Source organism: Pituophis catenifer, unplaced genomic scaffold (genome assembly GCF_029215685.1).
Source record: "Pituophis catenifer annectens isolate HBS135680 unplaced genomic scaffold, rPitCat1.0.hap2 SCAF_2, whole genome shotgun sequence".
Lineage (NCBI taxonomy): Eukaryota > Metazoa > Chordata > Lepidosauria > Squamata > Colubridae > Pituophis > Pituophis catenifer.
The window spans coordinates 255,399,395-255,426,231 of NW_027256882.1; the positions used below are offsets into that span (position 1 = coordinate 255,399,395).

At 37.7% G+C, this 26,837-nt stretch overlaps 1 protein-coding gene across 1 annotated transcript in view; it reads right to left on the reverse strand.

Moving 5' to 3' along the window:
- ADGRV1 (adhesion G protein-coupled receptor V1) overlaps positions 1–26,837 on the reverse strand; it is a 303,011-nt gene that overhangs the window by 178,009 nt on the left and 98,165 nt on the right. The window contains exons 36-52 of the mRNA XM_070935769.1: positions 24,895–24,994; positions 23,836–24,015; positions 22,266–22,429; positions 21,645–21,738; positions 20,623–20,701; positions 18,660–18,798; positions 17,212–17,353; positions 9,592–9,854; positions 8,787–8,962; positions 7,475–7,599; positions 6,548–6,714; positions 5,994–6,140; positions 4,906–5,013; positions 3,175–3,427; positions 2,659–2,781; positions 1,508–1,730; positions 432–636 (exon numbers count right to left, since the gene is read on the reverse strand). Of these exons, the coding sequence (XP_070791870.1) occupies positions 432–636; positions 1,508–1,730; positions 2,659–2,781; positions 3,175–3,427; positions 4,906–5,013; positions 5,994–6,140; positions 6,548–6,714; positions 7,475–7,599; positions 8,787–8,962; positions 9,592–9,854; positions 17,212–17,353; positions 18,660–18,798; positions 20,623–20,701; positions 21,645–21,738; positions 22,266–22,429; positions 23,836–24,015; positions 24,895–24,994 (2,688 nt within the window). The remainder of the gene's footprint in view (positions 1–431; positions 637–1,507; positions 1,731–2,658; positions 2,782–3,174; positions 3,428–4,905; positions 5,014–5,993; positions 6,141–6,547; positions 6,715–7,474; positions 7,600–8,786; positions 8,963–9,591; positions 9,855–17,211; positions 17,354–18,659; positions 18,799–20,622; positions 20,702–21,644; positions 21,739–22,265; positions 22,430–23,835; positions 24,016–24,894; positions 24,995–26,837) is intronic.

The window sequence follows — 26,837 nt, forward strand, 5'->3', positions numbered from 1 at the left end:
CTTGGATTCAGGTATCCTTGAACCAGTGATCTGTCAAACTAATTTAACAATGCAGTATTTTTATCTATTGTCATCAGTGTAAATTACTAAATTGCCTTGGGCAAGCTGGGATATAAATCTGATTAGTAAAACAATACATTTTCTTAATTTTATAAGCCATCACAACAGAATTCACAATTAAAAGATGAGGGAAATTGCAGGTTCCAATGCATTTTTATTTATTTTATTTTTATTTATTGTTACTTTTATATACCATCCATCTTGCTATCCAAAGACGAATGAATAATATGGTGAGATATGTTACTAAGACAGCTGTTTATGATACTGGTGTAGTGTTTTACAACATTATAAATATGAATCTATACACACATTCCATATGTGTTAACAGGAGATTATTATTAAAAATACTTAATTTAATATTTTAATTTTACCTGGGCAAATACAACAACTCCATGAGCATCATCATTAGAGGGTACCACTATGGTCACATAACCATTAGGACCTATTTCTGCACCACCCTTTGGATTTTTCAACCATACTCTAAAAGATTCTTCTTCCTCTGGGACTGTGTCATCAAAAATATTGATTGCTATCACAATTTCTTTATCTCCTGGTTCAAATATCAGTTCACCTGAACTAGCATAAAAACACAGATGTACAGCATATTTATAATTAAACAATTGATCTTCTGAGACAAAGTAAAATCAGTTTTGATACAGAAAAAAAATGTAATTTTAGGTTCTTTAAAGAAACAGTTTCTATCAGTTACTAGTTTGTTGTTGCTATTTACTCAAGTGTTACAGGAAACATGTGAGGTCAATTCAACAATAAGCAAGTAGACCTACGTTTATATAGAATAATTTATCCTTTTCCTCCTATCTGTAAAATCCTGAAGTTTTTATAGTCAGTTTTGGTAAATTATTCCACACACTGAAACAGATTTTAAATGTACTATGTATGTAGCAGTGCGGAGTGGCAGCTTTCTGTCTCCATATTACTCTAGCATGCCATTCATTTGCCAGGTAGAGTACTTCATACATATTTTAAGCAAATAACATATACTGCATTCCATTTAGATTAGACCAATCTCATTGTTTTTAAACTTTATCCAGTTTTATCCCAAAGGAAAAATATCTCTCAGCAATCAATCAATTAGTCAATCAAAAACTAGTCAGCAGACTTCTATCACCTTTCTAGGCTACTATATATTCCATTATCATCTTTAATTTTGTCATTTTTTGTTTATAAGCTTTGACAGTATTCTTTCCTATATTTCTGAATAATTCTAAGGTAGTGTTTTCAGTTGTTGATTTGACTATCATTTTCTCACTGTAGAGTTTTCACTAGAAAGTGAAAGATTCAGAACATGGAAGGAATTATATTAGGAACTCAAATCTTTACAGCAAAAGAAATAACAATAATATGATGACTGTAACATTGTTTTATAAACTGTAACTAACTAAAGTAACAATATGTTCATAATCAATATAAAAAAATAAAATCATACCTAGGTATAAAATCTGACTGATTTGAAATTGCAGCTAGCTCGTAAACATAGGAATAGGAATCTCCAGTCACAACAATGAGACTTTTGTTAGAATTAAGAGACTTTACGTTGATACTGGAAATATGATTGGCAGAAGGAGCTTCTAGCAACAGCGAAAACCGATTCATTTCTGAGTTCCAGGAATACAGAGCTGATTTATCTTTGCTAGCAAAGAGTACATGCACTGCACCAAGAATCAAAGAAGATAAGAATGTTAGTGAAAAATGTTAACATGTTATGTTAAATAATTTTTAAAAATATGTAATTGGTTTTGTTCAAGGTGTATTTTGCATTTATTTAGCACTTTCTGTTTTAAAAATGTACAAAGCATTTAAAAGGGTGCTCCAAAAGGGCACTGAAATGAATAAACATCAGTCCTTGAAGCAACCATGCCTTCTGGATGCTGCTTCTAAGGTTTACCACATCATTCATCTGAATGTATATATGTAGACAACACTTTTGTTGATATCATAAATATAGCAAAGCGATTGTGAATGCACAGCCACATTTAGACAATCAGGGAAAGTTTTGTGCAAGCAACTGTGCAAAGCATTCCTGAAGGAGGGAAGAAATGTTTGTACTTTGCAACAAATGCAGAATGCTCTCATTTTTCTGCCAATCAACAACAAAAATCTTTATTCCCCTAGCAAGCCCAAGACATTCCTGAGGCTACAAAGGTTCATAATTTTGCTGTGGCAAAAATAAGTAATTTTGTCTACTATAAATCAGCAGTTCTGAACACATGATTAAGATACATGTTAAAAATTGTTCTGTAAATTTGTTTTCTCTCAGGAAGTTTGGGTTGTGAGAATGACTCTGCTATTACTAATGATATTAGGCTGAGAAACAAAGTGCACAAATATAATGACTTTTTAAAGGCCATTTTATATCTGACAATGCCATTATGATGCATGTAATATCCATATCCAAATGCTCCAAGTGCTTATTTTGAAAAATCATGGCCAACTGTACATCTCACGGCATCCAAAAGGCCAATAGTATTATTTATGATGATGGTGTATACAATTTTCCTACAGGAAAATTATATCTCACGTGGTGGTGGGAAATCATGTGTGAATTAATGCAGTATTAGAGATAATTGGCATACTTACCTAAACCTGAAGGTGGGAAAGAAGTATGGATTGCGTTTACTGCTGTGATGGAAATGGACTGAAAATATCTGAAGGAAAATTGCCCTGCCTCCCAGATAAAAATTTCACATGTACTGTTGAGCTCTATGGAGAGTAAAATCAGACAGCTTTCTATGAATACGGGTATTTATAATTAATGTACTCATAATCAATAAATAGTAACATCTAATAAACGAGTTCATTTTAGGAAACACTGTGGATTATAGAACTAGAACCGTGTTTCCTTCATTTATTCATTACAAATAATTTTGTCTTATGTCCCTAATATCAGAAGAAACCATTGACAAATTTTGAAACAAAAGGAAAAAACAACTAGCACAATCCCACCAATATATATCATCAACTTTACATAGTTGGCCTTTTTAAAATCTTATCAAAAGATCATTAATAAACAAAATAACTTAATTATAAGAATCATTAAAAGTTTTTTCTTGCTTCAGTTTCCATATTTAATGTAATTCTATCAAATATGAGTACCTTTTGCAAAAATTAGGTAGACGTCAGATCCAGAAACGACAGCTTTGACTTGTGTTATTCCATTGATTGGCACTTCTTGAAACCTTATAAAATCATTTTCTGACCACTTGAATAAAAGAGGTGTATGCATGGATTCACAAGGGACAATGACAAGGTATGTTGTACTTCCCCTGGGGAAAAGATCCAGACTCAAACCTCCATTCACAGAGAGTTGATTATGGAATATAAAGATGCCATTATTCCACTGGAAAATCTGTAAAATGCAAAAGAGCTCTAGTTGTAACTAAAATTGGAAGAAATCAAATATGTTATCTTTGTCCTAAATATGACACGTGGTATGGAATAAGGAAAATATAGAATACAGAATATATTTCTTGTTCATTATGTATATAAATAAATAGACATAGGAATTATTCACGGGAAGAGCAATTTTTTAAATTTGTCCCATATAATTTTACATAATTGGCTTTAAATTTTCTTTTTGAAAGAAAAGATAATCATCATCATCATCGTGGTGGAGCATGACACTTCTGCACTTATTTCATTACTGGTTGGCCAAGGTATGTGTGTGAATGCTTTGTTTTTACAATATATCATCATCTCTGGCAGTCTGCAAGCTTACAGACTTCAATTAAATTTGAAAAGAACATATCCTGAGGAACCTCTCACCATGGCTCTTTTTTCAGAAAAGGAAAACAGGGCTGTTATAGCAACAGAATTCTCAATTACCTTCAACTGGAAAGTAAGTTCAAGAACACCACCAGAACTTTTATTGCACCTCAAAAGCAAAGAGAATTCTGAAGGTGTTATTGTTGGGGGGGGGGCTTTTGACTGTAAATATAACTCATTAATTGACTGAAATTTTTCAAAACAACTCAAGGCTGAAAAGCACTTTTTTTCTGAAATGTATGCAAAATGTATACAATTAAATATGTGCTAAGATAATAAACTTTGTTTCCCTTCCAGTCCATAAAACATCACTTTTGACGTCTCTATGTGAAGTCTCTGTTCAAGTACTACAACAATCTTTGGAGAGCTTACATTGACAGACATGCATTTTACTTTGCACATTTGAGTATTAATTAATAGATCTTGCTAAAGAGGAAGCATCACCACTGGATGAAGGTATGTTGGATGCAGAAAGATAGAATGGTTTGGAGTCTTCATTGGCACAGGGGAACCAGAGCTTGAATTAAACCTTTATATGCCACAATATAGATATGGTGCTCAATAATATAAGCATAAAGTGCAAGATTCATCCAGAAATGAGATGCATGATCAGCCACAGTAATAAGAATCACTGAAGGTTAGGAGCATATTTAAAGCAAAGCTCCAACTGAGAAAAGTTTCTAACCATTAATTGCTTATCACTTCAGCTGATTCATATGTAATCATCATTTTAAACAAAGAACAGTAATTTGCAGATATGAATACAAAAACATGTCCTGAAGGAGGATGCAAAAACAGCCAGGTACATGTTTATGTAGATGGTACTCAAGTTGCATTTATTAATGTGCAATAGAAACATAAAAGTAGAAAAAAGTCTAAATTTCAAATATTTCCAGTGACCATATGATTCAAATATATACATTTGAATTTGCTGCCTGATTTGTATGCATCCCCTTAAAGAATTCACAAGGCTGTGTAGGTTCTGAATATGTTACTAGATAATATATTAGGTAAATATACAAACAAGGCAAACACAGGAAATAAAATGAAGATTCTCCTAACCTGGGTAGATTTAGATTCTGGTCTACAACTTGCAATAATCAAATAATGCCTTTGATTCAAATTGAAATATTTTATATCACTGGTGGCTGGCACCAATATAGACTGTACCTGAAAGAAAGAAAAGGAAATACAGTCATATGTATCTAATACAACCTTCAAAATGTATCTCACTTGTTTTAATATAGCAATGTGACTTAAGGCAACATGATGTAAATAAAATGGTTCTTAGATTTTCTGTGACTTGGAGCTTTATTTTTGTGAACTTGTGCCTTTCTTGACTGACTATATTCATTTCTCACAAATATATATCCTCCCTCTGAACAGTTATACAAATATTCATTTTTGTCACCTGATTCTTCAAAAAATTAGGTTCCTTGAATCCCTTGAGTTTTCCCTTGGAATTACTTTAAAAGCTGTTCTGTCACACTTTTGATATTACACACTAATAAACTGATACCATCATGATTAAAATGCACTCCATATTTTTATATAGAACTGGCTTGTCTGAAAATGAATTCCATCTCTGAGGGAGATGAGTGGTTAAGAAAGATGAACTATAAAAATTCCCAATCACTCAAATATCTAACCCCCCTCTTGTTATTTCCAGTCACATTCATTCCTCATCTTGCTGTCAAATTCACAAGCATAGTTAACACTTTATTCTTTTTATTTATTATTTTTTAAAATAGCATTCTAGAGTATGTTTCACAAAACCAAAAACTAAGGTTGGGTTTTGCAGAGTGAAGCTCAGGCCTATTCCTACAGTTTTTCCATAAAAAGTAGTGAGAACATTTTGCTGCCTTGTGGCTTTTCATTAAACCTACTCATTGGTTCTAAGATTGAAATAACTTTGTTATACTACTGCCACTCCAGACTGAAAAAATATTTGCACTTTTTGGAAGTTTTTGCAGAACAAGGTTATTTTTCCCGTAGGAATAAATTCATCTTATACTTTTTAAAGAAGTGCTAGCATTCATTATTCATAGCTTTAATTAATTTATCTTTGATATTATCAGGAAGAAGATTTTTCAATTCAAGTATGTGTGTCATAAAAAAGTTGAAAGGAATTTTGGATAATGAAACAATACCTCTAGCAGATGAAATCCAGAAGTAAACAAGAACACCGTGTTGTTAGATGGTCTATCTTCTTTTATTCCACCATGAGTAATTACTAAGTAGGAGGAGCCATTGATTTGAAATGCAGTACAATGATGAGGGTTCTCAATACTGAATTCCTAAGCAAAAAGTAAACCAATAGCTTTTTTTTACTATCCAATTAATAAAATCCATGAATTATTTTAAGACAAAATATTTAACATTCCTCTCTATTGAAATAAGATTTACAGATAGCCCTCCTTTAATTATTGCCTCAGTTAGCAACTGTTCAAATTTACTATGGTGATGAAAAAACTAATTTTACAATCAATCCTCACATTTATGACCTTTACAAGTCTGTAAAGCAAAGGAAAGCTGAGGGATATAAGCATAGCCATGGTTTCAATTAGCAACCATTTCACTTAACAACTGAATTGCTGGTCCTATTTGTGGTTTTTAAACAAGGTCTATCTGTGTATCACATAGCTTGAAACAGTGCTATGATCCAATATTCTTTGATATCAGTTTGATTTTTTACAGTATTTACCTCAACAGGAACAAAAACTCCCCGCCATTGATATATTGAAGACTTTACAGCTGGATTTGTTCTCAACAATAAACCATATAAAAAGTCTCCTTCCATAAAGAAACACCAGCTAGATATTGATTCTTCCTCAAAACTTTGTAAAATGGCCAGAACACTTAACCCACCCTCTGCAATTAAAAGAAAATTAACACTATTAACAGCATATATTGGCATAAAACAAAGAAAGTCCATATTGAAAGACCAATGGGTTTATCCCTAATGACCATGAGCTGCTAAAATTGCATTACCTAGAAGAAAAGAGGCAAATAGAATCAAGTCTACAGGCAGCTGCTTATCAAACCATTCCAGAATCTTGGAAACAATGCAGGACAATCCTACAAAACCACTAGCCTCTCACTGCTGTACCCTCCCAGGGAAAAAATTACTCCAATTGCCTACAGGGAGAAAATCAAAGAAGCAAACAACTGGCACCTATCCTTGTACTTCTCTGATCATATTGTAACTACTAAGAAAAAAAGACAGGTAAGGAAAAAAAACCTTTAAAAGCCACATTGTGGAGAGAAAGGGATCAGGTAAAAGGAAATTAAGAGAATCAGATGGACACCTCCAATGGGAAACTGCTTGATCTACAGCCCAAGAAGAAAAAAACAGCAGACTTCTTGGATTTTTTTCTACAGGGAAAGCTAATCCAGTAGTTAATTGATTCAGCTTCCAAGACTTATATATTTCTTGGGATGCTATAAGGACAACATAGAATCCCAAGACATATATATAAGGCACAAAAAGGCACAAAGCCAATTTTGGATGGATACAGTCATTGTCTATGGAAGGGGCTTTATTTCTTTGTGATTGAATCAATCAAATTACAATACATGAGTTATAAAAACCTATCCTGTATAACCTATCAAAGCCCATGAATTGACTTACTTATACCAAATGCAGAATCAGGTCGTGTTTCCCATTCCACACTCACTGATGTATTGAGTCCATTGCTTCGAGATATTTTCAAGTAGACTGTAGTGTTTGCTTCCTCAGCTATAATAGAATTTGTCCTAAGGATTATGGAAGATTTATAAATATATAAATAGTGCTCCTTTTTCAGATTCATTTCCTTAAGTGCTATACAACTATATACAACTAAATAAATGATAAAATAAAAATATAAGGAAGGTATTTTATTGGCATACTGTTTGTAAAACTGTTTGTACTGCTTTTCACCACATGTATAATCTGCCATATTCTGATGTTAAAATAGCAGACTTTTTCATAGTAGTTCTGAGAATAGATGCTAATTATAATGTAAATATTCTATAAATTATAGCAAGACATTTAGAAATGTAATCTGTGGTTCTTTAGAATTTTCACAGTGTACTCAAAAGATAACACTGTAGATATTTCTTTGGAAATAAATGTCACTGGCTTGGGTAAATATAGAACTGATTGTACAAAAATATCTGGAGAGTGCTTTGTCAACTGAGTGGAGCACTAATGGAATCAGGCCAGTACAAGGGTCTCACAACTTTGTCTCTGGCCACGCATGTGCACAGATAGTTCTTCCAGGACTGCCCCGGGGTTGATCACCAGTCATCCTAAAAGCTGTGTTACTCTATGCATTCACACGTAGTCGGTCCAAGTGGGAGCCTCAAAACTAGTTAAGCCATTTAGAAGAGATGTCATTTCAACACTCTTGAGCAGTAGGTTTGCTTTGTTTGCAGCACAAGGCATCTCCAGAATGGTTTTTCACATTCCTAGTTTATGCTGCACATTGTTTGCCATGGCATCCAGAGAAAGCAAAACAGAGAATTACACAGATTTATTTTAATAGAACTGACATGGAATCATATTCCATCAATAATAAAAACAGATAAAATGCCAGGAATAAAAACTGAAGTTGGGAAACATTAATGAAATCTCCAAATGCCTACTGTTAAAGAAAAGATGGTCAATATATAGAAACAACTAAATGTATAACTATTATTTAATGTATGTATTTAAAATATTTGTATACTGCCTCCCATTGAAAATGTATTGGTAATAAGCAATGAAAAAAATTACTATCAACATTTACAGTTGCTATTTATTCTAATTATCTTAACATTCTTCTGATATCTGTAACTGACATTTGCCATTTTCTGTGTTATATTATAAATATCAAGAAATTTAAGGAGAATAAAGACTAAAGTACATTAACTTTTATATATAACTAACAAATTAATTTCTGACCTAGCATAATATTTACCTCTCTGTAACTGGAAAGATACTGAAAAGTCCCAAAGGGGCTTGATTTTGCAACACTGTGATCAATGTTTCTGTTCTTGCACCCAATCTGGCTCCACCGCTTGGATTGAACAGTGTAACGATGAAATGTTCATCCATTTCTGGTTCAGCATCCAAGATGGCACTAATATGCAGATTCTGAATAAAAGGCAACATATTAGTATTAAAATATTGGATACCAGTATAATTACATTAAGACATGGAATGAAATCAAGGAGGACATGTTAGGATTGAAGAAACTGTCATTGTTATAACCTAAAAGAAAAATTGTATTCTTCAAAATATTATATTTAAAATCAAGTATCAAAATCTTGGATCTATAATCAACAATGAAACTACAATAATTTCACATCTCAAAAGCAATTATAGATATTCTTAATAAGCACTATTATTTTGAAACAGAAGCAGATAAATATCATCTTTTCCAACTATTTGTAATAATTCATCAGAACTTGCCAAAGAAGGTGTCCAATAAAATATAATTGCTATTTTTGTATATATTTCCAATTAAACGTGTACTGTATTGTCAGCTAAAAAACCTTTGTTTTTGAAAGGGCAAAACATTTTGAATGTCTAAATCTCTTCTGCCTACTATCCAAATCAGTACAATCATCCTCTGTAATATGTAAAATTGGTCCTTAAGGCAAGTAGTACAATATACATGTAATATACGTTTACTAATATAAACCAATTTATGTATTTTATTTCTTAAATAATATTACAATATTTTTTTTTACATTTTGTAGAAACTACTTGTTGCATATTACCTTGACTCTTATTCCTTCTTCTAGAACAATATAGCCCTGTGATGGAGTCAAATCTACTGATGCTTCAGAAGAATTTATCTCTCGCACTATGTATTGGACAGTCACTGTTCCAAATATTCCTTGAGGTGGTTCTCTGATAATATTCAGTATCGCAACACTTTCCATTAAATGGAGTGCTGTCTGTTCCCTTAGGAAAAAATGTTCACTATTGTTGAAGGACAAAACTCCATGACCGTCATCACTGGCCAGAATAGTAATTGTTGCTTTGAACAGACAATAAATGAAATGATTACCTTAATACACAACATACATTCATTGGGAAATGATTCTATATAATTTAATAAATCACACTATTATCAATATTGGTATCTAAATTCAGGTACAGTATATATTTGAGATATTGAGTAAATTTGTGGAAGATAACAAAGTTTATGTAGATTATAAATAGTTAATCATAATAACAATAAATCAAGACTTCTGTCTCTAATACCTACAATGAAAATTTGTGCTCCAGTTTTGTTTTGCAAGGTTTGAAAAATATAGTCCTGAAGAACTTAACTAAAATTCAGTATATCAAAGTTACATCAAACAAGAAAAAAGTTTCAAAATAAATATAAGTTTAATAAATAAATAAATAAATTTTTCTCTACTGGTTTTACTCTACTGACTCTATTAGTTTTGCTTAAATAATATGAAATCTACCTAATTTTCTACATTATGAACTACAAAGTGAAAAGAATGTTTTAAGTGTCAACAGGTTTCATATTGTCCTGTTATATTGTCCTATCAATACTAAAAAGAACTGAAACCTTTTAACAATAGAACCCACAAAAAATTGCACAACCGTTTACTTTCTGTGTGCTATGCACACACACACACACACACACACACACACACACACACACACACACACATGGTGTGTGTGTGTGTGTGTGTGTGTGTAAAAGAGGAGGATAAATTATTGCTTTTTCTTTTCTTTCAGCACCTAGCCAGGGTGGATCCTACATGTTAAATGTTATTTTTTTTTAAAAAAATGCACAATATAGGCAATTACAAAACAATATGACAAACTGCCAGCCAATCATTGCTAACTATCAGTAATTTAAATAATTATGTAAATTGCTTATAACTATGAAGAATAATGCACAAGTATCAGCTGTTATTAATAATGTTAGCTTTATTCATTCACTCTTTCATTCATTCAATTTATGTAGCTATGTGAGATGGTTCACAGGATTAAAAACAGAAAATAATAAATAGAAATAAACAAGCAAAATAAAACAATTAAAAACCAAATAAAACAATTAAAAATTTTAATAGGAGAGGGCAGCCAATACAGTCACTAATCACACAGCTGTCTAACATGTTCCATACCACCACTGGTCTCCAAGCATAATGATAGAACCATGTCTTGAGAGCTTCCCAAAAGGTCAGCAAGATCAGGACCTGCCTAACCTTGGGGGGTGGGGGGGAGGGAATGATATTCTCAAGGGTAGGTACTGTGGCAGAAGAGGCTCTCCTCTTGGGCCTGTCAGATGATGTGTTTTTGTGGACAGGAGCCATAACATGTACCTCATGCCAGCCTTGATGGCACCTTGCCATAGAGTCTTTATAGGTCATCACCAGTACCTTGAATAGAACCTGAATAGTGCAGCTCACAGAATAGAGGTATTACCTGTTCTAATTGAAGAGCACACTTTGCACCACCTGTAGCTGCCAGATGCTCTTCATAGATAGCCCCATGTAGAACATGCTATTGTATAGTAATCTATTCTGGAGGTGACCAGGGCATGAGTAACTGAGAATAAAGCCTCCTGTTCTCCCAATGGACTGCGGAATGGTCCCGAAGTGGGTGGATACAGTGCAATCTGCCCAGAGACTGAGTCATAATTTTGCTGGCCACGCCCCCACTCATGTCCGTTGGACCCAGTTTTCAACTCAGTCGTCTGACAGAGACACGTTTTCACGTTGCTCCTGCTTCAATCCACTTCTGGACGTTTGGACAGTCTATCAGATCAGGTTTTTCCATAATTTCAGCCCCTAGTTGGAGTTTTGTGCTGGCAGGCTCAGCTTAGGTGACAGCCCCGCCAAACTTTTACAGCGATCCAGGCCGCTTCGCCGCTAGTCATTCTGCTCTGAAGGGAGGCTTTGATCGTTCCCCTTCAAAGATTGCAGCTGCAGCGCTCTTAGACGTTGGCTGGCCAGCTTTTCGGCTGAAGCGCCCTCATCCTATTCAAGCAGGGCGGCCTGTGAGGATGAGCCACTTTCGCGCCATCCAATTCCAACTCACTGCTGTTTCCACCATTGCGGATTGGCCATTTTGACTCTGGGGATTTAGATAGCGGCCATTATGAAGCACCCCACCCGCCCGATCTCCTCGTCAGTTGAGGAGCAGGCCCCGGCCTTAATTGAAATGCAGCGCTTTTGCGCTGCCCCCCCTCATTCCACCGTTTGGCTCACAAGTGCTGCGGTGGCGGCTTAAAGTCTCCTGGACACCCAGAGACACTTTACTACCAACGCGCTGAGACGCCCCGGCTTCTTTGGGGGTGGGGGAGTTGCACAGGATCTGGCAATTATTAGGTTTGCCTAGGCAAGCTGTCCTTGAAACAGCCTGATTTGGCTTGCAGGTGTGCTGGCTAAGTCCTGGGAACAGGCATAGCCACCACAGCTTGGGTCTCCTTGATTCTTCCTAAGCATTATGGCAGAGAAATTCAGGTCCAGGAAGGAACCCAGGTCCAGGGAGGAGCCCGGGACCTCAGGGGGCAGGAAGGCGTCCTGTAAATCGCACCACATCTCCAAGACAAGCAGATTTCTAGGAAGGAGCCCAAGCAGAAATCTGCTGAAACGCAGGCAAAGCAGAGTCACCTGGAAACTCAGTCACTGGCCAGTTACCACTCAGTTTCCAGATCATTGCATCAAGAACAGGCAGCACCTGCAACAAGGGCCTGGTCACCTGAGAATGCTGGTCCACTACCACATGGAACAACTGCAGCAAAACATGTCAGAAGAGAGAATCTTTTCGCTTGCACTATCGCAGCAAAGGATCCTAGGCCTATTCAGCCATCTCAAGCCCCCGCACCCAAATTATCCAACTTGCCTGAAAATCTCCAGATTTTAATTTCACAGGCAATCTCTAGGGGCATTGCGGAAGTGATCCAACATCAGAGAGCAGTTTCTATTGTTTCTGCCTCTTATTCTCTTCGCGCAACCACTTTTCTGCCAGTCTAACCGAGCCACCCGATCTGTCACCTTACCATTCCGGGGGGGGGGGGTAGTGATGGTTTATTTCTGGGGGAGGAGGCCCATACAGAACAGGATCTCTCAGATGATGAGGGGGCGCTTCCTGATGTGCCAGCATTTACCTGTCTTTTTCCTTCAGGCCTCTTCAAGTCCTTACTGTTTAAGGCAAAGGTCACCTCTGGACTTCAAGAGGAAGTTTCAGCAACCAAATTCCAGCCTGCTGAGGGGCAAGGACATGGTCTATTCTCTGAGCCTGTGGTTCAGCAACTCTACATTCCTGCTCCCAAGCTCTTCATCAATGTCGTCCACAACCAATGGGTCAGTCCAGCATCTCTTCCCACTCCCAGTGATATGGACAGAAGGAATTACAACATGGCACCGTCGTTTGCCCAACTCTTACAGGTACCTTCTGTTGATGGTTTGGTTGCTGCTCTTGCATCCCCTTCTCCCTATCTGGCCGGGGACCCCTCTGAAGGCTTAAAGCCGGAGGAGAAGAAATTGGATTTATCCTTCCAAAAACACACCAGGCTGCCTGGGCCATTCAAGCCTCCACTACAGCATCCTTTTTCAATCGATCTTCCCTCATCTGGCTCCAAAAATTACAGGCCAGATTGTCATCTAATGAGGTCCGTTTACATCAGAACCTCAACAAAATTATAGCCGCCGCTCAATTCTCGGCGGATGCGACATTAAATGCTGCAAAATACTCCTCCAGGGCCCTAGCCTCCATAGTCACCTCCAGGAGATTATTATCGCTCCAACAGTGGCCAGCAGAATTCAAAGCCAAATGGAGGCTGGACTCTTCCCCATACTCGGGATGCAAATTATTTGGAGAGTCTCTTGACCCTCTTCTGGTAGAGGATAAGGAGAAGCTAAAGGTGCTGCTTTCAGTAGCCAGGAGGGCGGACAGGTGGACCACTCCTTATTATAGGAGACAGCCCTTTCGCTTCAACGCACAGGAAGGTCCCTCCCACCAAGGCCCTTACATGCAGGGTCCAGCACGACAACCAGACCTGCATGTAAAGGCATTGGTGGGAGGGACCTTCCTGTGCATTGAAGCGAAAGGGCTGTCGTGACCGCTCATGACAATTTGGCACCCAAAGAAGTCCCTTTTGCGGATCTGGCAACCGCCAGTTCCGCAGACAGAAATGACTTACCTCCCAATCCTCCCATAGGAGGAAGGTTGAGCCTCTATGTAGACCAGTGGACTCTCACAACAACGGACAGTTGGGTTCTCTCAACCATCCGTCAAGGACTATCTCTGGAGTTTCTCTCCTGCCTACCCAACCGCTTTGTGCACTGCCCTGTCTCCAACAACCACTCAAAGCGGGAGCTCATGGAGCGTGTGATTCAGCACCTCCTAGACATCAGGGCTATAGAGCCAGTTCCACCACAACAATGGAGGCAGGGATTTTACTCCATCCTGTTTGTTGTACCGAAGCGCTAGGGGAGCTCGAGAGCAATCCTGGACCTCAAAGCCCTCAACACCCATTTGGTCTACAGGAGGTTCAAGATGTGCTCACTATTGTCAATCCTCCAAGGCAGGGGTGGGCAAATGTGGCCCTTTTACAACCTATGGACTTCAACTCCCAGAATTCCTGAGACAGCCAAGCTGTCTCAGGAATTCTGGGAGTTGAAGTCCACAGGTTGTAAAAGGGCCACATTTGCCCACTCCTGCTCCAAGGGATTCGTCCCGGAGATTTCATGGCCTCAATTCATCTTTCGGAAGCTTACCTCCACATTTGAATATTACCAGATCATCGGAGGTTCCTAAGATTCTGTTACGCAGGTCGCCACCTCCAATACCATGCCTTGCCTTTTGGCCTGGCATCGGCCCCATGCTGCTTCACGAAAGTATTAGCCGCCCTTGCAGCCCACCTGCGATTATCCCGGGTGAGGCTGCAGGCTTATCCTGCAGGATAAGGTGAGGCTGGTTTTCCTGTCCCAGGAAAGGAGGGACAGCATAAGGAACTTGGTAACTCTGATTCAACAACACCCCAAGGTTCCCTTGGCCACGCTGTCCAAGTTACTAGGCAAGATGGTTTCTTGCATGCAAATTGTGCCATGGGCTCGGCTTCACGCTCAGAGCCTTCAATGGTTCCTGTTACCATACCAATGGGGGGGGGCTTTTCCAACTCCCTGGTGAAGGTCAGGGTTCCCCTCACTGTCAGGAGATCCCTACACTGGTGGGCATCACCGGCCATTGACAAAGGCTCCATCATACAAGAGCCTCAAAGGATCATTCTTACATCGGACACCAGTCTTTATGGCTGGGGAGCCCACCTCAACTCCCAAGTAGTGCAGGGTCGTTGGTCACCTCAGGACCTCACCAACAACATAAACTGGTTGGAGTTGAGGGTGATCCATCTGGCTCTGAAGCGCTTTCAGTGCTTGGTCCGGGACGTTGCATACTCATACTGACAGACAACGTTGCCGCAAAGGCACACGTCAATGAAAGAAGCCTCAGTCTGGGCAGGTGGGCAGAAGCCAATGTCTGCTCCCTCAAGGCAGAGCACATCACTGGCACAAAGAATGCTCAGTTGGACTTCCTGAGCAGGACTACGGTGGACAACGCCGAGTGGGGTCTCCACCCCGACATCTTCTTGGACATCTGCATCTGGTTCGGACAACCACTAGTGGACCTGTTTGCAGCACGCCTGAATGCTCATCTTCCTTGCTACATCACGAGGTTTCCAACCCAGGGGGCAGAAGGGACCAATGCCCTCCGCTGCGCCTGGCCTCCCGGCCTCCTTTACAGCTTTCCGCCTTTCTCCTTGATACCGGGAGTGATTTGCAAGATCATCACGGAAGGCGCAGAGGTCATTCTGGTGGCCCCTTACTGGCCTCGGAGACCATGGTTCATGGACTTACTCAATCTATCCGCGTCAAGGCCTTGGAGAATTCCTCCAGAGAGGATCTCTCTCAGCCAGGGGGTCCTGCTTCATCCGGAGCCTCAGTGGCTCCAGTTGACCGCCTGGCACTTGAAGGGATCCTCTTGAGAAGGAGAACCTTTCTCACAAAGTCATTCAGACCATTCAGGCTGACAGGAAGCAGTCAACTCTCCGGATTTACAATTCAACCTGGAAGGTATTTACTGCCTGGTGCGCCCAGCACCATATTAAACCTGTTTCAGCTTCTGTTCCACAGGTGCTTGACTTTCTGCAGGAGGGCCTCGACAAAGGGCTAGCACACAACACCATCAACACGCCCTTTCCACCATCTTGTCGATTGCAGGCAGGGAGCCACTGGCACACCACCCAATCATCCACAGGTTCCTGCGGGGTGCAAGTAACATCCGACCTCCGGTTGTTCACTGTTATCCTACCTGGGACTTACCCAGAGTACTGAAGGCACTCACTGAACCATCTTTCAAGCCCCTGAAGACAGCGAGCCTCCGATTCCTCACCCTTAAAGTGGCATTCCTGGTGGCCATCACATTGGCATGGTGCATTTCTGAGCTGGCAGCCCTTTCTGTGAGGGCCGACCTTTGTGTATTCCATTCAGACAAGGTTGTCTTGAGGCTTGACCCCTCGTTCATTCCCAAAGTGAACTCCTGGTTCCATAGAGCCCAGGAGGTCATATTGCCTAACTTCTGTCCTCGGCCTTCCCATGTCTTGGAGAAAGCGTGGCATACCTTGGATGTTTGACGGGCTCTAAGGATCTATATCAAGCGAACTGCGCCCACCAGGAAGTCTGAGGCTCTCTTTGTCTCCTCTCCCGCAATTGGTCACTGAATCAGAGCGTGTATTGCCCGAGCATACAAAATTAAGTCACTACCAGTTCCCAAACACATTACTGCGCATTCAACACTAGGAGCAGCTACCACCACTGCATGGGCCACGCAAGCATCCCTCGAGGAAATTTGCAGGGCGGCCACCTGGACTACTCCTTCGCCTTTTATAAGGCATTATAAATTAGATGTATACGCTTCTGCGGAAGCGTCTTTTGGAAGGAGAATCCTTCAGCAGGCTTATTTGGCCCCGGGGGCTCCAGTCCCCACGTCATCCCACCCTTAGGACAGCCATCCTTTGGTATGTCCCACTTCTGGACCATTCCGCAGTCCATTGGGAGAAAGAGCATTGGTCCTACCGTGAACGCCTCTTCTCCAATGCTGCGGAATGGTCCAGGCCCAGAGCCGGTCCTTACTAACTTCTGGCTGAGCTTTTCTTTCAGGCTTGTCTTCACCAAAAACTGGGCCCAACAGACACGAGTGGGGGCGTGGCCAGCAAAATTATGACTTAGTCTCTGGGCAGATTACACTGTATCAACCCACTTCTGGACCATTCCGCAGCACTGGAGAAGAGGCGTTCATAGTAGGACCAACGCCCTATCCATAGCAAACACAAAACAAAATACTAATTTCAAATTAATTAATATTACCTGTAGTATTTTCTCCCAATTCTAATCCAAGGGATGGATTTGTTAAAATTAGCTGGAATCGCTCATCTCTTTCAGGAATCTCATCATCAAAAATTTGAACATCAATATATTTATATCTTTCTCCATCAGCAAAACAAAGAGTCTATTAATGAAACATAGTGTAAATGACTTTAAATACTGTATGTTGAAAAGCAATGCATAAAAATGTACAGAAAAATGTAAATTCTTTGTGACTTTTACATAGCAGCTATAGAAATATTCAAAAAAAGTACACGTCATCTTATAATAGCAATAGCACTTAGACATATATACCGTGTTTTATAGCCCTCTCTAAGCAATTTACAGTCAGCCAGTGGTGAAATGTAAAATTTGTTATTACTGGTTCTGTGGGCGTGGCTTGGTGGTGGTGGGAGGTAATGTGATTGGGTGGGCCTGGCCAACTTTTTTTTTTATTTTTAAAAGCATTTTTTCTACAACCTTAAGAGGTTGCAAAAAAAATGCTTTTAAAAGCCTCTGACGATCAGGCAACTCAGCTGGGATCGCCAGAGGTTTTTAAAGCCATTTTTTTTCTACAACCTCTTCGATCGAAGGTTTTAGAAGCCTCTGACGATCCCAGCTGAGCTGCGTGATCATCAGAGGCCTTTTTTTTTAACTTTTAAAAGCATTTTTTCGGCCGAAGAGGTTGTAGAAAAAAATGCTTTTAAAAGTAAAAAAAAAGCCTCTGATGATCTCACAGCTCATCTGGGCATTGGGGGGTGGAGGGCAGGGAATTTTGCTACTGGTTCTCCGAACCACCCGCTGCCATCGCTACCAGATCAGGCGATCCGGTCCGAACCGGGAGCATTTCACCCCTGGAGTCAGCATATTGCCCCCAACAATCTGGGTCCTCATAATGATAAAATACATACAATAAATATAACTCAGTTACACATCCTAACATCTAATTGTTCTTTGGAAGTTTTTTGTTTTTTTTAAATTTGATTTATATGCCGCCCTTCTCCGGAGACTCAGGGCAGCTTACAATGCGCTAAGCAATAGCCTTCATCCTTTTGTATATTTATACAAAGTCAGCTTATTGCCCCCCCAACTGGGTTCTCAATTTACCTACCTTAGAAAGGATGGAAGGCTGAGTCAACCTTGAGCCTGGCGAGATTCGAACCTGCAGTAATTGCAGGCAGCTGGTCTTAATAACAGGGTGCTTTAGACCACTGTACTACCAAGGCTCTTTTAAAGAACTATATAAATGCATTTATAAACTATATAAATGCATTTATCAACAAGTGTCATACTGAAGTTTTTTTAACTGAAAAGTGTATTACTGAAGAAATGGAATAAACTTTAAAGCCTTCCACAGCCCTAATATTCAGGGTACAATTGCTTACACTTTTCACTGAAATAAAACATTTGATATTATAGAAAAATGGTTTTCTGTGATGGTTTGTTCTTACCCTTGAAGAAAGATTAAAGTCCAGTCCCTGATATGCTTCCAGATTCTGAGCATACAAGAATAAGGACACATTACCATACAATCCTCGGTCCCGGAATATCACTAATGTTAAGTTTACATTCAGTTCACTTATTTCAAACCTGAAGGAAAAAAAGAAAAGTTACCTATTTATTTAAATAAATCATTTAAATTAAATCCTTATTGGCTAGCTTATCAAATAGTTCTAGGTGTCTTAAAATAAATGGACATCCAAAATAAAAGCAAAACATTAATTTATCAAAAGCAAGATAGCATCCCTGATTCATTAATTATCACAGTCATATCATCCAATATGTGCAAAGGCAATATGGAAAAATGTATTTTATTGCTTTTCAAAATGAGAGTAAATTATAGTATGGAAGGTATAATTTTAACTCAGAGGAACAGCTGTTGAGGCTGAAGGGGTAATGACTAAGAAAGCTTGCATCTGGACGCCCACCCTTTTAACATCTCTGGTACAGTCATCTATAGCATCCCTTCCCAGTCTACATTTGTCAACCAGCTGGATTCTACTTGGCCATATTACTCTGGAAGTAAGAAATATCCAAATTACAAAGGGCTTCAGAAGTGACAAGGAACTCTTGATCCAAAAGCCTACAGCTACTTAATGAAGCTCACACCAAAATGGCATTATCCTGCTATAGCATCTTCTACCATTCAGCGGGGGAGGGAAGGAGGCTGAATTTTGCACAAATTGTATCTTTAAGGGAAGCTCATATAGAATGAATTGTAGTCCTCCAAATGTGAGTGATAAAGGAATGAGTTACTGTATTGCTGCTAAAGCCTCCAAGAAAGATAGTACAGCCACTATCCCATGAATGGACTAAAGAATTTGGGAGATTCTTTAATGGAAAAAAAGAGTTTTTCTTTCTCTCCTTCTTACATTCCCACGAAGCTGACATAAATTTGACTGAAAAAATCCAGACTTTTACAGCACATTTAAGGGGCCTGGAAAATGATGCAAGACAGAAAATTTCAGCACCAGTACTGGTGGATGGACCCAACTGAATAAAAGCATATTTTTCAAAGGATATTCCCATAAAGCTTGGAGACTTGGAGCTTGATTATGCCAGAAGCTTGGTATATTACACCTATGGGTATTTGTTTAACTTTATGCATGTGTGAGGGCTTTTCTTTTCCTATTCAGGCTCTAAGATACCTGACTCAGTCTGCTATTCTTCTGCTAGAAGTGGGTGATTACTTGGCTCTCCAAATTGCATGCCTATTGTCCAGCAGGTTCTGCCCTTTGTGACCTTCATTTTGAAATGCAGTATCTAACAGCCTGTTTCTTGAGTTTTAAGGTCAGAATTTGTTAAGCCCTGCTACTCTAATTTATAATCTGATTCATCAGAAATGCTTATAACATACATCCTTTTTCAAATGTTACCATTTGTGTTAGCATTTTCATAAGCTTTTTTTCTTACTTATCTCCTTAAAGTCCTCATCACCCTTTACCTAATGTGTCTTGATGGATATTCTATAGTATTTTCTACACTTTTCTCAGCTGGATGTTGCCCAGTATTTGGTGATCTTCTCCCACAGATCTGTTTAAAGCTACTCTGTCACTTTACTGGAATGGACCAACATCCTGGTTCCATTTTGGTTCAAGTAGCATTTCTCTCTCTTGTATAGATGTGTTCTCAATATTTAATATATGTAAAACACTCTAATTAATGCCGCCATCTTATCTACACTTTGAGATCCTTGAAACTGCCTGTAGCACTTAAATGTAAATTAAATAGGTACATTCCTAATAAAGATACTTTGGTTATTCTGGACTACTTAGAGCCAATATTTGGCTTCCAGGACTGGCTGACTACATTTCCTACTGTCTTTGGTGCCATCATGATTCATGTCATAAAAGGTTTCAGCTGAGCAAACTAACAATTGAAAAAAATGAAATGTGAACAGAAAATTAAACTTACCTTGTATTTTGCCAACTTATTACTCCTCTTGCTCCATCATTAGCATCAATAATTATCTGTGCTGTTAAACCATCCACGTCTAAAAATAGCAAGAAAATTATTTTGCATAGTAATGTGGATCTATAAGTAAACGCTTAGATATACATGGTAAATTATTATTTGTAATATCAATTTATGCTAATTGTTACTTAATAATATTAACTAAGTATAATATTTCCCAAATGTTCCTGGAAAAAAGTAAATATTAATGAATAAAATTAATTAATTAATTTTAAGTAATTAAAATTACTCAGAAGATAGAAATCCAAATATTCCTAAATATTTTCTGTGCTATCAATCTGAATCCTATTGGCACATTTTTTCTATTTATCTTGCAGTGAATTAACTCAGTCAGTTCTATAGAAATGCAAAATGAAGTTCAAATTGATAATATTAGATTATACATTTTTGTAGCACCAGTAATAGGAAACATCATGTGTCTTGGAAATATTGAACAAAACCAAATCTAATATACCAGCCTAAAGTTTATGAGGAATTATAAATTGGAAGCTTTTGGGCCTGAAGCAAATGTTGGGGTTTTCTTCCCTTATGTTTCCAAGGCTCTTACATCACACTGATGTTTGCAGAGAACATGAATGAGATATGTACTAATGCTGTACATGAGGTACATGCCATTTTTTTAATAAAGTAACCACTGGTTGATTTAATAGATGTCCTACTGTAGAACAGCAATGCGGACGCATGCATCAGAATACTCTTCCTCTACAATAAGCAAGATTTACTATTGTAACTAATAAAAATGTTTTTTTATTATCTGTGACTAATTAAATTTACTTCTGAAATGCCATTGACAAGTTTACTGTTAGCTTTATCTTTTTTAGAAAAGTATATTTTGAAAGTTTGCATAAAGAAAGTAATGAATATTTTTATACGTATTAACATTTGTGCAAAATAATTTTTAAATGTATAAATTTGACAGAGAGATATAAAGAATTCATAAAAGAAAGTTGTGAGATTTCTACCAAGTCTGGGAGGAAAAGATGTCAAAGGGTGTGTGACTAGTTTCACAGATGTTAGATTAATAAAAAAATATTCTTGCATTTCTGGAATATCATCCTGTAAAACAAAAAGACAACACAGGCTCATGTTATTGTCCACTTGAAAATTACTTTTAAATTAGCAGTAGTTTACTTTGCACTTATCTATTGTGCACTATGTCTAACTACCATCATCCTCATTCCTAATGGAATTACTAGGCTTGAAGAATTTTCATATTATGCATGTCAAATGAAATATTACAAATTTTAAAATAATATAATACTAGCTAGGCTTGTTTCCAACTGCAAGATTTACTACAAATACTGTAATCAGGAAATGAAACAGAAAAAATATGGAACAATGCATTATTCATTTTAAAGATTATAAAATGTGGCACATGGTAGTGAAACCAGTGTAATGAAACAGATTTATTCCACTTGTATAAATCTAAGTTCTCTTTTTGTGATTAACTGTTCCTCTTGGATTTTTCCATCAACCAATAGAGCAAAGAATTTTCCCATGAACATTAGAAATTATGGCCTAAATCCTGCATTCATCAAAATCAAACTCTTTTTTTTCCTTTACTGAGCAGAATTACAATTTACCTCTAGAATAGTAATATTTATGGTGGCTGTTGTTACACCTTCTTCCAAAAGAACTGATCCTGATATAGGTATATAATCAACTCCTGGTTCAGCATATGCCCCTTCTGTCTGATTCTTTAAACCAAGAAATTCTGAAATTGTTGTGTAGGTTACATTGACAACACCTGGTAAACATATAGATTTTCAGATATGATTATAATTAAATACACCTATATTTTATAACAAACAAAAACATCAAATAATGATTTGTATAATCACGTATCTATGAATATCAGAGATGTGAGACATGCAGATAAAAGGGCAGGGTAATGAGTTTCTGTCCAGCATTATAGCTACATCTTTGACTTGTATCAAGATGCTTCTTTTATTTATCCATTATACTTGGATTTTGATAATCATATCATGCTCAGTATCCATGCTCATGGAGCATGGTATTTCATGTCTACTGGGATGCTTTTTAATAAAAAAAAAAAGCCTCGGATTTTTCTGTAACAACTTTGTGCATTTTTTTCAAATGTTTGCATTTTTCTAAGCTTGCTGTTTCTCTTGTTTCTTAGAAAATTACAGCTAAGCTGAAGTGTAGCATTTAAAAAATGACTACTATATTTTGCATCTGCTTTCTTTTAATAGCAAAGTGAGATGTAGTGATTATGACATAATGTTCACATAAGGATATAAATTTTACAGTATAAAATATACTAGTTTTTGGACATGTGCAAATATTTAGGTATTTGATATCTAGGACTGTCTATCTTCTTCCTTATATGTTAGGGCAGGCCAGTGAATGGTCAGAATTCTGCTGGTTAGAACTGCAAAAAGCAAAAAAGCACTGTCTTTTTGCTATGTTATGTCCTTATGACATTCCTTCCATAAAAATCCCTCCTATTTTTATCATTTTAGTAAAAGTTTAGAAAACCCACTATTTAAATTAAAATTTCACCAATTCTCAAACAAGACTCTCCCAGCTGTTTCCATCATTTCTTTTATCATGTGAAAGGAAAAGCCATTTACAACACTGCAATTAACTACTTGGAGAATAGTGTACTTCAGTATATTTATGTATGAGAATAAAAGAAAGCTTGTTGGGTGCTAATAGAACAGACTCTAGTCACTATTGACACATGGTACCTAATATACCTACTCAGAACCAATTTAGCTCTTAGATAGAAAATATACTGCTCAAAAAAATAAAGGGAACACAAGCAGAAGACATCCGAGATCTGAATGAATGAAATAGCCTTATTAAATACTTTGTTCTTTACATACAGCAGTTTATACACTGCTCAAACAACTAAAGGGAACACAAAACTACTGTATGTAATGAACAAAGTATTTAATAAGGCTATTTCATTCATTCAGATCTCGGTTGTCTTCTGCTTGTGTTCCCTTTATTTTTTTGAGCAGTGTATATTCCTTTTTCAGAGTTTCAGATTTATTTATTTGGATGTTAATGCATTTTCTTCTGCATTTATGACATAATACTGTGAAACATCATGGGTAAGAAAGTAATAATAATGAAGCTGTGTATAGAAAAATATGTTTTAGAGCCTATATTCTTCTCTATACAAACCTAAAGATCCAAATTCTCTGTTAATGAAAAGTTGAATCGTCTTATTTTCCTCTTGGATTAATACAGTTCTAGAGGAAGATGCAAAATTCAGAATGCCATATGGCTCATCACTAGCCTCTACTGTCAAAACTGCTTCATGTCCTTGATGGTCCAAAATAGCACTGCCAGTAGAAGTGACGCCTAAAAAGAAATTTAAAAATGATGTTAAAAAGCATGGTTCTCCATAGGAAAGTGCTCTTTAATTTAATAGAAAAAATGTTTGGTGGTATATGGCAAGATATTCCAATATGTTTTTCATAAAACCATGATATATTAACTTTTACATTCCATTGTTCTGCTGTCTGTGCACAATGATTGTGACAGCATACATGGCAACCTTCCTCCTTCTTCCCACATAAAATAATCACTTATTGGGCTAGAGAAAATGACTAGTTGGTTATATCATATTATGATAAAATATCATAAAAAGTAATAAAGAAGATTATGTTTATCAGATGATTATCAGACATCGTATCTTATTTTTGGAATCAAAAGTAAATTGTCTCTGAACATAATTTCCCCCATAGTATATAAAACAATTGTCCTCAAAATCTGGTAGATTACCATAGTTTCTGGCTTAGAGGACCACTAAAGGAGAATATTTGTAGCTCAGAGTTGAAATCAGGGGTCCTTGTTGCTCTCTGAGCTTGCTTGTTTTCTTGCAGACGTTTCATTACCCAAACTAGGTAACCTCATCAGTGCTACTAAGGAGGGCTGAAAGATGTTACCTAGTTTGGGTAATAAAACGTCTGCAAGAAAACAAGCAAGCTCGGAGAGCAGCACGGACCCCCCCCGCCCCGATAGGACTTCAGTTTGATCCAATATTCCTGTTAGACTGAAGCATTAAATGGTTCTTTGCAACTGTGAACAGACTAACTCAGACAGACAGACTGTTCATGGCATTTCAGACTGATGGATTTTATCTGCTAATACATTCATCTTCAGATTACAAAATATTAAATAATTTAGTCATCATATATGACCAAATCTTGATTTGCTATATATCTACAAGACAGATACCTTGAGTTTTAATATTATGCAGAATTATGTGATATTCTTTCTTTTCTTCAGGGATTTGATCATCCAGCAGGTATAAATAAATTGTTGCATTTAATGACCCCTATTTGTTAAAGCAAAAAAGGAGAATTATTTAACAACTATAATAATACAGGTATTCCTCGACTTATGTTTGTCCAGTAATTGTTCAGAGTTACAACGGCAGTGAAGAAAGTGACTTATGGCCATTTTTCACACTTACAACCATTGCAGCAACCCTGTAGTCACATGATCAAAATTCATACGCTTAGCAGCTGGTTCATATTTATGATGGTTGCAGAGTCCTGAGGTCATGTGATGTTCTGACAAACAAAGTCATTGGGGAAGCCAGATTCATTTAACAACCATATTACTACAGTAACTTAACAACTGCAATGAGTGCTTAACAACTGTGGCCAGAAAGATCATAAAATGGGGCAAAACTTACTTTACAAATGTCTCACTTAGCAACATAAATTTTGGGCTCAATTGTGTTTGTAAATTGAGGACTACCTGAAAGAAAATTGAAACTCATTTCTACAAATCACCTTTTCACCTACTAAGTTGTTTTATTAAAATAATACTAGCCTGGACCATTTTCTGAGAGATACATTGAAAGGTATTCCTTATTAAGAACATTCCATTATTAAAAGGCTCCACATGGGCACAAAGTTACTGTGACATTCACAATTTAGCAGAGTCTGCAGGTTTTAGGATATAACAGACTAGCTGAATACCCATGTTCCACTACTAAACTGTATGATCAGGCTTAATAAATCAACACTTACAGCTAGAAAATTAATGAGTAGTTACTATTGGCCTCTCCTCTCCCCTTCTCTCCCTCAGCCTTGCCCCACAAAAGCCTATCCTATCCTATCCTATCCTATCCTATCCTATCCTATCCTATCCTATCCTATCCTATCCTATCCTATCCTATCCCTTCTCTCCCTCAGGCTTGCCTCACAGAAGCCTATCCTATCCTATCCTATCCTATCCTATCCTATCCTATCCTATCCTATCCTATCCTATCCCCCTTCTCTCCCTCAGGCTTGCCCCACAGAAGCCTATCCTCTTCTATCCCCTTCTCTCCCTCAGGCTTGCCCCACAGAAGCCTCCCCTATCCTATCCCCTCTCCCTCAGCCTTGTCCCACAGAAGCCTTCCCTATCCTATCCCCTTCTCTCCCTCAGGCTTGCCCCACAGAAGCCTCCCCATTCCCTGCTTGCTGCTGTGAAAGTAAAACTGAAATTGAAACTCCTCTCCTCTGCTTGTGTTTTGCATTTGGAACAGATTTCTTTTCAGGTGGGGAGGGGGAGTAGCATCAGAGGGCTATTTGGAAAGTGAAACAGTATTTGCTGTGTGAACAAGAAGGGGAGAGGAAGGAACCTGGCCATGGCTTAGCTCAACTGTTCTATAGTAAAGCTGTTTGCTGCTGTGAAACTGAATCTGAACTCCTCTCCTCTGCTTGTGTTTTGCATTTGGAACAGATTTCTTTTCAGGTAGGGATGGGGAATAGAACTCCTTAGCACCAGAACGGGTTAATCATTATATAGGAAATACTAATGCTCTAATGGCCATTTCTAAAAAATCCTTTCTTAGTGAGCACCTAGAAGCCAAGAGGAAAATATGTGGCAAATTTCAAGTTTGTAGGTTTTATGGTTCTGGAGATTCTGTGATGATGCATGAGTGGTATTTCGCTTATATAGATTAATATCCAAATATTATTGTATATTTTATTCTAGCAAAAGCTTAGTGGGCTTGTAAAACAGCTAGGGAAAAAGGTACAGTGCTACACGCTTAGAAATAAGTCCCACTGCATTAGTCTAAATATGGCTTACATCTGAGCAGATATATATAATTTTACATTGCAAATAAGGCAATAAAGTTGTCCATCTGTTCTCAAATCAAGTGCAACTATTCACACTTTCTT